This window comes from Macaca mulatta, chromosome 11, assembly GCF_049350105.2.
Source record: "Macaca mulatta isolate MMU2019108-1 chromosome 11, T2T-MMU8v2.0, whole genome shotgun sequence".
In the NCBI taxonomy this organism is placed as follows: domain Eukaryota; kingdom Metazoa; phylum Chordata; class Mammalia; order Primates; family Cercopithecidae; genus Macaca; species Macaca mulatta.
In genome coordinates, this window is record NC_133416.1 from 114,060,795 (window position 1) to 114,075,127 (window position 14,333).

At 37.1% G+C, this 14,333-nt stretch overlaps 1 protein-coding gene across 14 annotated transcripts in view; it reads left to right on the forward strand.

Moving 5' to 3' along the window:
• The window catches only part of RIC8B (RIC8 guanine nucleotide exchange factor B), a 113,399-nt gene that overhangs the window by 82,980 nt on the left and 16,086 nt on the right, over positions 1–14,333 (forward strand). For 11 of the 14 annotated variants that reach the window (XR_013401305.1, XR_001448193.3, XR_001448192.3 and 8 more), the window contains 2 exons: positions 3,255–3,399; positions 14,109–14,228. Coding sequence is in view for 7 of the 14 variants with exons in the window: in XM_015152671.3 (XP_015008157.1) it covers positions 3,255–3,399; positions 14,109–14,228 (265 nt within the window). In the remaining 7 variants the exon portion in view is untranslated. The remainder of the gene's footprint in view (positions 1–3,254; positions 3,400–14,108; positions 14,229–14,333) is intronic. The other 3 variants (XR_013401308.1, XM_015152673.3, XM_077954848.1) reach the window with 1 other exon arrangement.

Sequence of the window (14,333 nt, forward strand, 5' to 3'; positions counted from 1 at the left end):
AGACTAGTTTAAGGTGTGAGGAATCTTTAGGAGACAAATTTGGAAAAGACAGCGGAGGCCAGAAAACGAGCCCTTTTATGCCCTGTTTTGGAATTTGAGCTTAGTTTTTAAGGGAAGACATTAGAGATTTTATTCAGGAAGGTTGTAAAATCCTATTTTTACAAAGATATTTTGGGCAGTTGTGTGGAATAAGAAATGGAGTGTGAGACTGGAAATAAGGACACTAAGATGAAGCCACTAGTTGAGTCTTCTAAAAGTTACAGCATTTGACTAGAAGGAAAAGGATTTTCACAGAGAAGGGGGAATAGTCTCTGGGTAGAAGCTGGTTCTTGACATTCTTTGTTCTTGGTAAAAGAGCAAAAACGTATTGCTTTTATTTTAGAGTGTGGTAGAACCCACATTTGTGTAACTGTCTGTATCATTACCAATGCAGTTCTGACTTTGCACAGTGCTGCCGTGGTTGGTTTCCTCTGTTCATAGTGCCCTCTAGCATACCGGTAAAATAGTGGTGAAATATTTCTCGCAACTTTCTGACTGAATGCTGAATTGTTTCATTTAGGCAGCATTTTCATGTAACTGTATGGATAATTACTATGCAAGGAACAAATATATTTGTGTGTTTCCTTTTTATTTTAGAACAACCCAGAAAATCTTTTGTTTGCCCTAGCAGCTCACCTTAACATACAAGTGCAGTTTTCCATTTACTACTTTCCCAGTATAAAATAAGATATTATATGGTGTATTTGAAAACAGACTTAAAAGTAGCTAGAAACACTGCTTCAGTGCTTCTCACTGTGAGGATTTCGTATTTCATTTGTCTCACCTTCTCTACCCCCAATTTTTGGATATTTTATCCTGTTAACAGAAGTTCATGTGATTTGAAAACTCTTGGCTGTACCCTTTGTCTACTCTGAAGGCAAACTATGTCTTAAGTCACCTTTGTAACCTACACTGCCTGTCACAGAGTTAGCACACAAAGTTTGTTCCAGTGAAAGAGGAGTTGACATGATTTTCATAAAATTGCTAGGGGCTTTTACTGTTAACTGGCTTCCAGAGAGATTTTCTACATGAGAGAACAGTTATTTAGTATTCTGTTTACTTCTATTTAACCTATTTTGGCTTTTCATAACCTTTGCATTTTTAAACTCTTTTAATTTTTAGCCATTTTGTGTCTTTTTTTATTATTGTTATTTTGTCTTTAAGTATATTCATTTAAACATTTATTCATATCTGAATTTAGAGTGTCCTAATTGTAATGAGTATTTCTTTTCTGGATCCACTACATCTCCTTGTTCGTTAAAAATAAGCTTTATCAGTAATGCTTACAATGATAACATCACCTACTATCTGTAAGGTACTTTGTGTGGGTTTAGATCTGTGATCCTTTGCCTTCAGTGGCTTTGTGTCTGACCGGTCATTAAGAAAATGTCTGACCTTCATGAATATTAAGAATACCTATATACACTGACCACTCATTTCTTCTGCTAGTACTTTTTAAGGATTCCTTCATTTATCTAAAGCGCTACATCTTGGGGAGGCACTGATACCAAGAGAGCATATCAGACTTACTCAGAGGGCTTACCCCACCCTCATTCAATAATTCTAATAGGATTCTATCCAGCACCCACTGAGGATTATTACAGACAGACCACAGTTACCAATAGGTTTTAAGATTGAAAATGACTGGTTTCAACATCATTTAATATACTCATTAGCCCATGTTTCCTTTTGCACAAATTTCACCAGTTTGCTATATTATTTGAAAGCAGGACGTCTTTTTATTTATCCCCATACCACCTATTTACAGTGTCATGAGAAGGACCCTCTAGTTCAGGTATTTGAAAATGTAACAGTCAACTCTATCCTAGAATACATTTATCCTATCCATATCCTCCATGATTTTATACTCTGATCATATATACCCACTTTTCTTACCTATTTTCCTTTCCACCAACCCTTTCAGTTCCCCAGTCATTTTAATTACCTTTTTCTGAATCTTCTCCAGCTCTATTTTGTCTTTTTTGAGGTAAGTGATCTGAATTACAGATGTAGATTTTACTATGGCTTTATACATGGATAAGATTGTATGTTATGTTATGTTTCCTACAGTTGCCTTTCAGATGACATTTTAACAACATTCTGTTAAAGACCTTCAGTAAATTTTCTCAATTCTTATCTTTTGATTAAATATTGTAATGTTTACCTTGAAATTGTACCTGAAGAAAATTAAATACTGCTAACCAAAGCTGCCAGTTATTGTTTAGTATCTTCCTTAAAGGTGTTTAGAAATCACTAAAAACATTACTACAGTGCAAGTATCCCTTGCAAAAGTTGTATGTGTCTGCTCACCTTAAGAGAGACATCACCTGACCCTGTTGGCAGGATAATACTTACAGAGAACCTGAACCAAACTTTTCATTAGACTTCTTTTTTAAAAAAAAAAAAAACTAAGATAATTCGAAAATGATCATTTTACCCACTCTTCTCAGAGAAAAAGAATGACTGTTTACTTCGTTTTAGATACTTTTCATGCTTTGCATATATTAACTTGTGAGGTAGATAGTTACTATTCTATTTCTACGGAATAGAAAACTAGGATAAAACTGCAACATATCTTACCCAAGGTCAACCAGTTAGTAATTGGTAGAGCCGTTATTGAAATCCAGCCAGTCTAACTCCTGGGTCTGCCTTCTTAATGGGCTTCACGTGCCTATATATGGTTGCTGACTTTTTATTTTAAAAAAGCAATAAGTTATAGCCTATGCTATTTGCTAATATCCTTCCTTAAGTTTTCTTATTTCTTACTCCCTTTTCCTCCAATTCCAACAAAGAATGAGAGAGAGATTTTACATTATGTGCCATATTGCTAAAATCCCAATCTTTCACTCTATCTAGTTTCTTATCATTTCTCCAAAACTGGATTTTTAAATAGTAAGATCTGAGATCAGAAACTTAAAGCGTGACCCTTACCAAAGGTCTGGCAGTCCCAGAGGCCCCACTTTTGCCATAAAGTGTGTTCAAAACAGCTCTGTTTTAGTTTCTGATACCTCAAAAAAGGCTCTTAGTCCCCAGAGCCTATGGGAAAATTTGTAAGTAGTTCAGTGTAACCACTACCCTACCACATTTTGAAAATCTCTCTGTTTAAAGGTTTACTGCCATAGCGTCTGTCTTCAACGTTCCTGTGTTGGTGAGTGGTGGATGATGATGGTGAAGACCCAAGGATTCCTGTCTAAAACCTTATTCTGTTTTTGCAGTGGATAGTCTGCTGAAATACACTGGCTATGGGAATGCTGCAGGACTGTTGGCGGCCAGGGGCCTCTTGGCTGGAGGAAGAGGAGATAATTGGTACTCAGAGGACGAGGACACAGACACTGAAGAATACAAAAATGCAAAACCAAAGTATAGTATCAAATTTCTTTTCACCTAAGTATGGCTGTGTCTTTGAGTTTGTTATTTGCCTTTTACTTCCTTTGTCTTTCATTTTCCAAGTGTTTCTTTTCTCTTGTGGATTTGGAAGCTTTCCATTTAATGGTGTTTTTAGAGGCAGTTTCATAGCTAGTGCCTTAGAGAGTGACTTCAAATGATGGAGGAAAGCTAATAATGCAAGAAATGATATTTTCAACATGCTTATTATCTTCTCCCAAGTACTAAGAGAGCTGGTGTGTTTAGATTGTACTGAAAAAGTGTTACTGCTTACTATTTGCTTTCCTTTCCATAGGTTGAGATTTTATAAGGTATAACCAAGACCACTTATTTAAGTTGATGATTTGATGCTTAGTCTTTCTCAGAAATCTAAATGTAGGTTCTGATCCTCCCTCTTGCATAAAAGCCTTTATAAGTCAATAAAATAGTGCAACAAGACACATTAATATCAAAAGAAAAGAAGTCTGGCTTCACAGTGAATTTTAATCAAACAAACATATGGAGACTCATCTTCTAACAGATACATAAGTGCAATAAGTAGGCAAACCAGAGACTCTGTGAAGTCTTCTCTGAGTCAGTGCTTACAAATTAAAGACACTATAATTATTCTCTTTTATCCCAAGATAAACCACCTCTCCTTCCTCCTATTCCCTCTCCATCCTTTCCATCCCGCTCGTAACCGTCAACCCATGTAAATTCTTAGTTTCCGCTTATTAGGAGTTATTTGAGCTGTGTTTTTTCTGAGTTCCATTTGAAGATTTCCATCTGAAAATTGGAAAAAAGCTCTTTCCTTTTGACATGGTGACACTGACATGCTGTGCTTTCTGCTGGCCATCTTCTAGAGTGTGATGTGAATCATGCAGTAGGTGATCAAGGATAGACTATCTGCAAAGTCAGATACTTTTCAAAAACATACATTGTGCCGTGCCTTGTTGACATGCAAGTAATGGGTTGTCAGAAGGTGAAAGAAATGATCAGTTCCCAATTAGACAGGACATACATGGCCTGTTTCTTGGCAAATCAGATCTGAGTAGGTAATGTTACTTTTAGCATCCCTGATGCCGTCAGCCTCAGTAGGATCTTATAGAGTGTGTCCTAGAAATAGAGTTTTTGGGGGGAAAGCTGGCAATGACTCTAAGCACTATTTTCTTAAGACTGCCACCATTTAGATATTATCAATTGGCTATCTATGACAAGTATTTGAAGCTAAGATAGAAGAATCTTGCTTCTTTCTTTCCCTAATTACAGAAGTCATCATTCTAAATTAGTCTTACTAGCTTTTTTCATTCTACAAACTATTTCCTTATCAGTTTAATATTGATATCTCTTTATTTGAGCCATTAAAATATACCTCTTGAGAAATTTCATATTTCTAAATGAAAGTAGCAATTACATTAGGCATTTCTTACATCCCAGGATGTGTGAACACATTCAGCTATGATCTAAAACTCATGAGTACTCATAGATGGTTGATATCTTTGCATCTCAATGTGTATTGTTCGTTTTGTTTAGTAGAGAATTTCTGTAATGGTAGTGGTCATATATATAGCAAGCACCAGAATGCTACTATAACAGTAGGAAAATAGAATTATGTTACATTGCAGAAGTGATGTTAGATTTCAGGAAGTACCTTCTGTTGAAATCAACAGCCACATTAGTATTGTTACTGTCTTGGCTGTCTGTCATGGAAAGTTTCTGTACTTAAGCCTTACATCCCTAATTATAATCTTCAGCCTTTGGACTTTGCTTATAATATTCATAGGAATGGTATGTTTGTGTAGTCAGAATAGTCACCGTTGTGAAATTTTGTTGTATTTCTTAAACACTGATCATTATAATTGTGTGTTTTTCAAGTAGCATCACATCTCCCCCCTTCTGATAGATTCGCATCTGTTTTTCTCTTAAATTTTCCTTCTTTAAAGTGAAAAAGTGTGAGATATTTAATGTTACTTTAAAATATTTGTTCAAATAATCTCTATGGAAGTGGTGGTAAACAAAGTCCTTTGCAAGCAGGAGTACCCTTTGCATTCTGTGGAGCGATCCACAGAGCTCAAAGAACTTGTTTCCTAAAAACTGTTGTAAAAAATTTTTACCAATCAAGCTTATAAAATCAGCATCTGAAAGGATTGCTTACTCCCCTACCCCTGAATACCATTCACCAGTCAGAGTTCCCAAGATCTCAGTCTGCTTTTCTTGTGATGCATTTATTCACAACAGTTGCTACTGTTGGCAGAAGCAGAGAACTTACTCTTCATCCAGTTGTCTCAAGTCCCATTGTCAAAACTTTAAGTGGATTCTGATTAATGCACCAAGGTAACCTGTAATCCTTTACTGGAATCTGAAACCAAGAATTGTATGGAGCTTACATTCAGGCTATGGTAGACAGTTAATATCACAACAAAGCCTTTTGTGTCAAAATAAATGTATTTAATGGACTGGAAATGGCTTTCTGCAATTAGCACGCTTAGAGAAAATACACTCATAGAATTGAGTTACATGCCACATAAATTTTTGGTGTATGTCTAGCCAGGTTTGTTGAAAGTTTTCAGATAAACTTTAGTCCTGTGTCAAAGGGAAACCAAACTTCTAAATTCTAACTTTTATACCTGTTTCTTTTATGCCTCTGAGAATGGAGGTCCCTTGACTATAAAGGTGATATAACTGGCTGGTATGGTTTGTACATTATTCTAGACATCAATTGAAAGATGTGTGTCTAATGACATTTGTCTCCTTTTAGACAACTAGCTTTCACAGGGTGCATAGGCATCTAGAGGCCCAAAGAGGTGCCTTTAAAAGACTGCTTTGTGGAGGGATAGGAGGAACAGATGGCCAAAAGTGAGCAGAACCCTAGGGAAACTCCTTGCACACTTAACACACCACACTAGTTAATAATCAGATCCAAAAGCTTAAAATCATTGTACTAATAAACGCAGGGGTGTTTCCTTCTTAACCATATTTTTCTTAGCTCTAGCTATGCCACCAGCTGTATAAACAGTTTCTTCAGCACAAGGCAAGATACTTTTTCTTTTATTTGTCAAGATTTTGCTATGCTGCTTCCGTCAAGGCTTTTTATAGTTGTCGCGTTATATTGGGCCTTATAAATTTCTTTATTTTTAATATTAAATATTTATTGAAGTAAGTGACCCAGAAACCAGGACATGAAGGTTTTTCTCTTTGCCCATTTTGGGCTGTGATGACATATTTATGTACAATAGCATTTCTAGGAACTAGAACCTATTACTGTAAGCAGTCATAGAACGTATCTAAATTCAGAGTTCTAAAAGACCAGAGGTAAAAGAGGCCAGTGTATTAGCTTAACTACAGCACTGAGCTTTGCTCCAGTGTTTATTTGCTATAGATTCACAATTGTCAGTTTTCTATATCCTTTATGTCAAGGTTATTACTCTTAAACAGCCTGACATGGGAAATATTTAAAAAGCACTATAATTTAAAAAGGCATTTTGAGGCCTTTTTTGTTTTATTGCCTAGATGCAATTTGGTATTCCTGTATGTATGTATATTCAATATGTATATATTTATGTGGCTAATACATGGTAGATACATAGTAAATATCAGATAAGTAAATGAAAGAATGACACCATATTATACTGGTTCTTTCCATTGCAAGTGTAATGCAAAAACCTGAATTAGGATGTGCTTTCATAATTTACCCTACTTCTTTTATGTAGAATCAGTGTGTCATTTATATGATAATTCTCAAATTACTGGAGACATTTTGAGAAACTGGTATCTCTTCAAAATATATCTGAATTTAAAGCAAACGCCACAAAACCACCTATTTGTTGCATGGTTTTTTAAATGAAGATTACACGTGCATCTCCATAGTAAGGATTTGACTGAATAGAGTAACTTACCTCCTGGATCATCCGAGGCCTTCTGTGTTGCCTATTTCTCCACAAGTGGCTCACTAATGCTAGTAACAATAGCTGGTATTTATTGAGTGCTTAACATGTGCCAGGCACTTTTCTAAGAACTAGACAAATATTATATAATCTTCACAACAATCCTTTGAGATAGAATTAGTCTCATTTTATAGACGAGAAAACTAAAGGCAATGATTCGAGTAATTTGTCCAGGGCAAACAGTTCATAAGTGGTCAGGCGGCCTGACTCTAGAGCTTGCGGTTTTTGGGAATTTTGTTGTTGTTTTTTGAGGTAGGGAAAGCAAGTTTTATTGTGCTCTTCACTCTGCCTTTTTACTTTGGGGATACAATATGTAACATCAGATTTACCATTTTAGTCAGTTTTAAGTGAACAAATTTGTAGCATTAAGTACATTTACACTGTTGTGCAACCATCACCACTATCTCTCTTCAGAAGTTTTTCCTTGTCCCCAATGAAACTCTGTACACATTCCCCTCCTTCTAGCTCCTGGTAACCACCATTTTACTTTCTGTCTCTATAGAATCTAAGAATGTCTATAAATGGAATCATATACAATATTTCTCCTTTTGTGACTGGCTCGTGTCACTTAGAATAATGTCTTTAAGATTTGTTCATGTTGTGGCACATGTCAAAGTTTCAGCTGAATAATATTCCATCATATGTATATACATTTTATATACACCTTTTGGTTGTTGTGAATAATGCTGGTGAACATGTGTCTACCAATATCTGTCAAGTCCCTGCTTTCAGCTCTCTTGCGTGTACACCCAGAAGTACTGTATCACGTGGTAGATAGTTCTTGTGTTTAATTTTGTGGCCAGCCTGCCATACCATTTTACATAGCAACTGCACCATTTTATATTCCCATCAGCAGTGTACAAGGGTTCCCTTCTCTCCACATCCTCACAACACTTACTAGTATTATTTTTTCTGGGGCGGTTTGTCTTTGTGATTTTTAGTAATAGCCATCCTAATGGGTGTGAAGTCAGAGCTTATTTTAACTTCTGCTATATTCTGTTTCAAAGCCAATCAAAGAGAGAAATGAGTTTGCCCTTCAGATAGCTTCCCTGTTCTCAGAGCATCTAGAAAACAAAAGAAAGAAAATGTATCTGTGTATATACTCTGATACCCTGAAAACACAAAAATCCATTTGATTCATTCTAAATTGGTATTCACCTACATCTGTCAGGTAGTTCCGGTCCTAGCTTCATAATACATTCTGAATCCAATTACCCTTTTTATTTGCCATCGCTGCTACCACTCTGGTCCAAGCTAAAATCTCTCTCTCCAGGATCATTTTAATAGCCTTCTCACGGGCCTTGTTGCTTCTACCTTTGTTCCTCTTCATTTTGTTCTCAACACAACTGTCAGTGGGATCCTTATAATATGTAAATCAGACTAGTCAGCTGTTCAGATGTCCTCACAGTGGTATACTTGCACCCTTTCTTGCTATACTGTTGCCACACTGACCTCTTTACTATGTGTCAGGCTCTGCAGACACATTCCTGCCTGAGGCCTTTCTATTGACTGCTGTTCCTTCTGCCTGGAATGCCTGTCCTCCAGATAGCTGCCATCTCTCTCTCATTCCCTCACCGCCTTCAAGTCTTTACTCAGGTATCACCTGTTCTGTGCCCTTGTTAACAGTTGCTGCACTCCTGCCTTTACCACTCCATATCATACTTCTTTACATTGTCCTTTTTTTCTCACAGTGCTATTCACCTTCTGACATTCCATATAACTTACTCATTCATTAAGTCTGTTTTCTCCTCCAAAAAGTAAGCTCCAAGAGGGAAGAGGGGTTTTAGTTTTGGTTTTGGTCTGTTGTTTTTGTTCATGTAGATGTGCCCAGCACACAGTAGGCAGTCAGTAAATTTTTTTGTTTTGTTTTGTTTTGGTTTTGGTTTTGTTTTGAGACGGAGTCTCACTCTGTCGCCCAGGCTGGAGTGCAGTGGCGCAATCTCGGTTCACTGCAAGCTCCACCGCCTCCCGGGTTCACGCCATTCTCCTGCGTCAGCCTCCCGAGAAGCTGGGACTACAGGCACCCGCCACGACACCCGGCTAATTTTTTTGTATTTTTAGTAGAGACAGGGTTTCACCATGTTCGCCAGGATGGTCTCAATCTCCTGACCTCGTGATCTGCCCGCCTCGGCCTCCCAAAGTGCTGGGATTACAGGCGTGAGCCACCGCGCCCGGCCGGCAGTCAGTAAATTTTTGTTGGATGAATGAATTTTTTGAGTCAGTCAGCCCCTCCTCGGCATTAGGATACCAAGAAAATCGAGTTCCCTTTCCTCATCAAGCTCGACATCTAGTTGAGGAATGGGAGCCAGGGAATGGAATTCAAGAAAATTCAGATATGGTAAATTTCCATTTTGTTCTTTATATTGTTTCTTGGGGGAGCAATGTATTCTGGGTTTTTCCCCCCTGGAAAGTTGTTTTAGTTTCATTTGCATATAACATCTCCTTTCCCACCCGCCTGTCCCCTTCTTTCCTGGTCTTGGCCTTTTCCTAAAAACCCTAATCCCTTTCGTAGAGGTTGCAAATTGTCTGGATTTAGCCCACAAGTATGTTTTGTTTGGCTTGCCCCATATACTATTGGTTATTTGGTTTGTGGTTTTGCTTTTTTGTTTTACACAGTACTTCTTAAAATAACTTAATTACTTACCAACATTTAGAATTCAGATATTTTAGATGAAAATCTTGATTTCTAACTTCTTTTGAAAAAATGGAAGTTCTGGTAACATATCCCATAGATATTTTAGATGAAAATCTTGATTTCTAACTTCTTTTGAAAAATTGGAAGTTCTGGTAACATAGGGCCTCCATGCTACATGGCAACCAACTGATGGAACTGAGTAGCTGTGGTTTCCTTCATACGAGGTATAAGCTCCTTTGGTTTGACAGCTTATCCTATTCACTTATCTTACCTGTCCAACTCCTGTAGGTTGACTTTAGAGTTCCTTTTTTAACCAGAATGCTTTGAATAAATTTAAGCCACACATTGTAGAGATTGAAGTTAATTTTCATATAGCTGAAATAAGTTTTAATGGATCTTTTTTGTTAAATGACCTAGTACTATTGATGTTGGCCAAAAGTAACAAAAGTTTGAAGAAAGAGCAAAAGACTTGAAATACAGTTCAGGTTTTATACCTGCATTCATTTGTCCATACCTTTTTAGTGTGTCTTAATCCTTTTGTCTCCAGGCCCATAGCTGCTGTCAGTTCATATAATAGTCTTATACAAAATTTGTGATGAAATACCACAGATAAGAATTTAGACACTTCTTGTCACCTAATTGGAAGTCATAAATAGTAGGATTAGAGTGCTACGAAAATGGGACAGGGGAGCAGAGACAAGGTGGAGGAGATCATGATAAATATAATTACCCAATGAAATGTCTGCCACAATTAGTGTTCTTAAAGCATCTTAAGACTCCAAGTTTTGGAATGAAATAAAAGTAACTCCAGAATTTCATAGTGTTAAGATCTTGAAACCTGGACTGTGGCATCTCAGACTGTACTATTTGAGGTTGTAAAGGTGTCAGGTATTTGTTCCACCAAAAGTAATCTATTTTATGAAATCTCACATCTTTGTTGTCATGGCGACTGTTACTTGTTTTCTCTTCCTTTCTGGGTAGGGAGACTACATGAGACTCTGGTTTGAAGTGGGGAGCGGGAGGAGAGAGAGTGTTTGTCTGCCTTCTGCCACAGCACCCTGGCATTTTCCCCATAATAGAGTGGTACGCTGTACTTCAGTGCCCTAACTTGTGTTTTCTGTGGCATTGTTTACATTCTCTGGAATATCCAGGGGGAAAATGTCTTTTTAAAGGGAAAAATGAAACCCAAATCCCTAGAGTGACTGGAGGGTTGGAATGTTTTACTCCCTGGGTAAAAAAAAATGAGTTATTACTCTGTAAGAATGAATTTCTGGCTGCTGCTTTTATGCTCAGATAGCAAAGAATTGTGTTACTTTAGTAGCTAATTTCAGAGCAAACCATTATATCATTTTAGCAGCCAGGGGACTTGAGGTCACCTTATGGAAAACAGACTTAATTTTCACTAAGCTCTTAAGAGAACCAAGAAAACCATCACATTGTGTCCTAATCTAGGAATTCATATAGTGACTTTGTATGCTGTGGTGCCCACAATACCACATAGCTTACCAGTGTGTCCTCCTGATGCTTTTTTTTCCCTGAAGCCTGTGATCATGTGTGCAAATGTCATTATATCCTAAAAGTGCCTACGGGCCTGATTTTTCAAATCACAGCTCCATTGAATTTGAGGAGAGAAGCCATCTCTCAAGAGGCAAATAAGCATGATCTACATAGTTAATACATCTACCTACCCGTATACTTTCTTCTGAGGCCTGATTTTCTTTGCTTGGGAAGTGGTATGTATCTATAATAAGCACCTTTATTCATTTATAAGACTAGTTGTTTTTTTAATTTAACAGGGGGCAGAAGAGAAACCAGTGAAAAGAGATGTGTTATATATATGCCTGAGCAAATAATGGATGGGTGGTCAGTTGTATTTTCAGTGTGGCATCTGGATACGTCTCCATAGTTCTCAGAAGCCTTGTCTGGGTCTTCTTTGTTCTTGACTTTTAGGAAATACGATGACCCATTCAGCATTTTTGTTGATGGCCTCTAATTGGAGGCCTTTTTCTCTTCTTTCATGAGCACCTGAAAACAGAGAAAATAGCACACAATGAGTGTCTAAAGCAGGTACTCTAGACACACACACACACACACACTCACACGCGCGCGCGCACCGATTTAGTTGGTCTAAGGTGAGGCCCAAGCTTTTTTTTTTTTTTTTTTTTTGAGATGGAGTCTCGCTCTGTCACCCAAGCTTTTTTTTAAAGTTTCTCAAGTGATTCTAATGTACAGCCAAGGCTAGAAATAAATGAAAAGGGTATGGGTTTTCAGGTTGCCCCAGAACCTTTGAAAAGTACCTTAAGAGGAAACAAGTGGGTAGGGGACAAATAAAGGGACTCTACACCCATCTACTTAACTATTCCCATCTCCTTTTTGCCTGAGCAGTTCACTTTTGTCTATTTTATATATTGGGTTTCTAATGGGGGAGAATTTTTTTTAAGCATGACTCTAGATGTAGGTCTTACGCAAGAATGGCAAGATAGGTTTTGAATCAGGTTTTCGAGGGTGTTGAGCACTGAATCCTTCCATAAGAATCAGTATGTCATGCAGCCTCTGAGGAAGGTAGAAAAGAAAAGTAAATCTAATAGTAATAGATAACAGTATGTAGTAAGCTAGCCTTTACCCCAAATGAGAAAAGTGCTGGTCAGTAAAGAAAGTAACTTGCCCAACCAAAAGTCTCAAACAGGGTTTTGCAAGCTGGCTACCAGAAGATTTAATTAATCACTGTGTCTTTGTCTTGGCCAGTATCTTTTTTTTTTTTTTTTTTTTAATTTAAACTGGGCACTGTTTTCCAGTTGATCCCAATCTCCCAACACTCCACATTATGTATATTTGACCCACTCACTCACTTGCTTATCTTAAACGCCTGGCTTCTGAAAGCATTTATGTTCATAGACCCTAGAAGGCAATTTATTAGCAATTGCTATTTGCAGGAATATTTAATTTGATCATTAAAAACAAACTATCCCCGTTAGGTGCCATGGCTCATGGCTGTAATCGCAGCACTTCAGGAGGCTGGGCAGGAGGAACACTTGAGCTGAGGAGTTTGAGATTAGCCAAGCCAATATGGTGAAACCCCATCTCTACTAAAAATACAAACATTAGCCAGGCATGGTGACACGTGCCTGTAATCCCAGCCACCCTGGAGGTTGAGGTAGGAGAATCACTTAAACCGGGAGGCGGAGGTTGCAGTGAGCCGAGATTGTGCGACTGCACTCCAACGTGGGTGACAGAGCGAGACTCCATCAAAACAAAAACAAAAAAACAATATGTACTTGGCTGGTATAAGATACTGTAATCTCTTGTCTGCTTCTCCAGAAAAATGTTTGTTGTAGATATTTAGGAGCCATTTAAAGAGTTATCTTTTATTTCCTGTCCTCAAAAAAAAAAAAAAAAAAAAGTATGGCTTTTCTCTGAGAGAATAGTTTGTTTAGTATTATAACCTCATACAAAATTTATGCAAAGTAGTCATTTTAAGTACTGTATTAAATCTATTTCCAGAAAGCCAGGATGATATACCTGTCTCTTGGTAGGCTAGATTTCATCCTTTTTATCTAGGCCAGATCAAACTAATTAAAATTGTTCTTCTGCTTTATCTTTTATTATTTAAACACTCATTGCCCTCTGTGGTCTCACTAATGGACTAATTTCCTGAAATTATAAATTGGCATGCTTTCATTTCCAGATTGTAGCCTCTCTGTCATCATTTTTCCAATTTTTTTGATGTTTGTTTTATGCTGTATCACAAACTAGATTTCGTCATTTCTTCTTCCCTGAAATCATGTGTCCCCTTAGGATTAATGGATAAGCTGTGCATCCGCGGATGTTTATCCTAACGGCACTAATCAAATTTTGTATTTTTAAAAAGCAACCATGTCTTTAAAAAAAACAAAAGTTGGCAAGACAGTTTTATTTTTTTAAAAAAGTATAGCCCATTTCCCAAAGCAAATTAGTGGAAAAGTCCATTTTTAAAAATTCCTATATCGGTTCTATACCATAAAATTGAAATCATTGCCAATTTTTTGGCTATTATACTCTTTCTTATTATCACTTAAAAGTTGGACCAGAAAAGTATAGAAAGAGCATAATTTTAAAACATACAGCATAACTTTTTTTTCTTTTTATAGCATTAATCTTATCACTGGTCATTTAGAGGAACCAATGCCAAACCCCATAGATGAAATGACAGAAGAACAAAAAGAATATGAAGCCATGAAACTTGTCAACATGCTTGATAAACTTTCCAGGTATTGTATTCCCATCCATTTTTTGCTTGGTTTCTAAAAATGGTCTATTTCTTTGTCTCTCTCACTGAGAGTTACCATAGAACAGCAACTCTGGAAATCCATGTT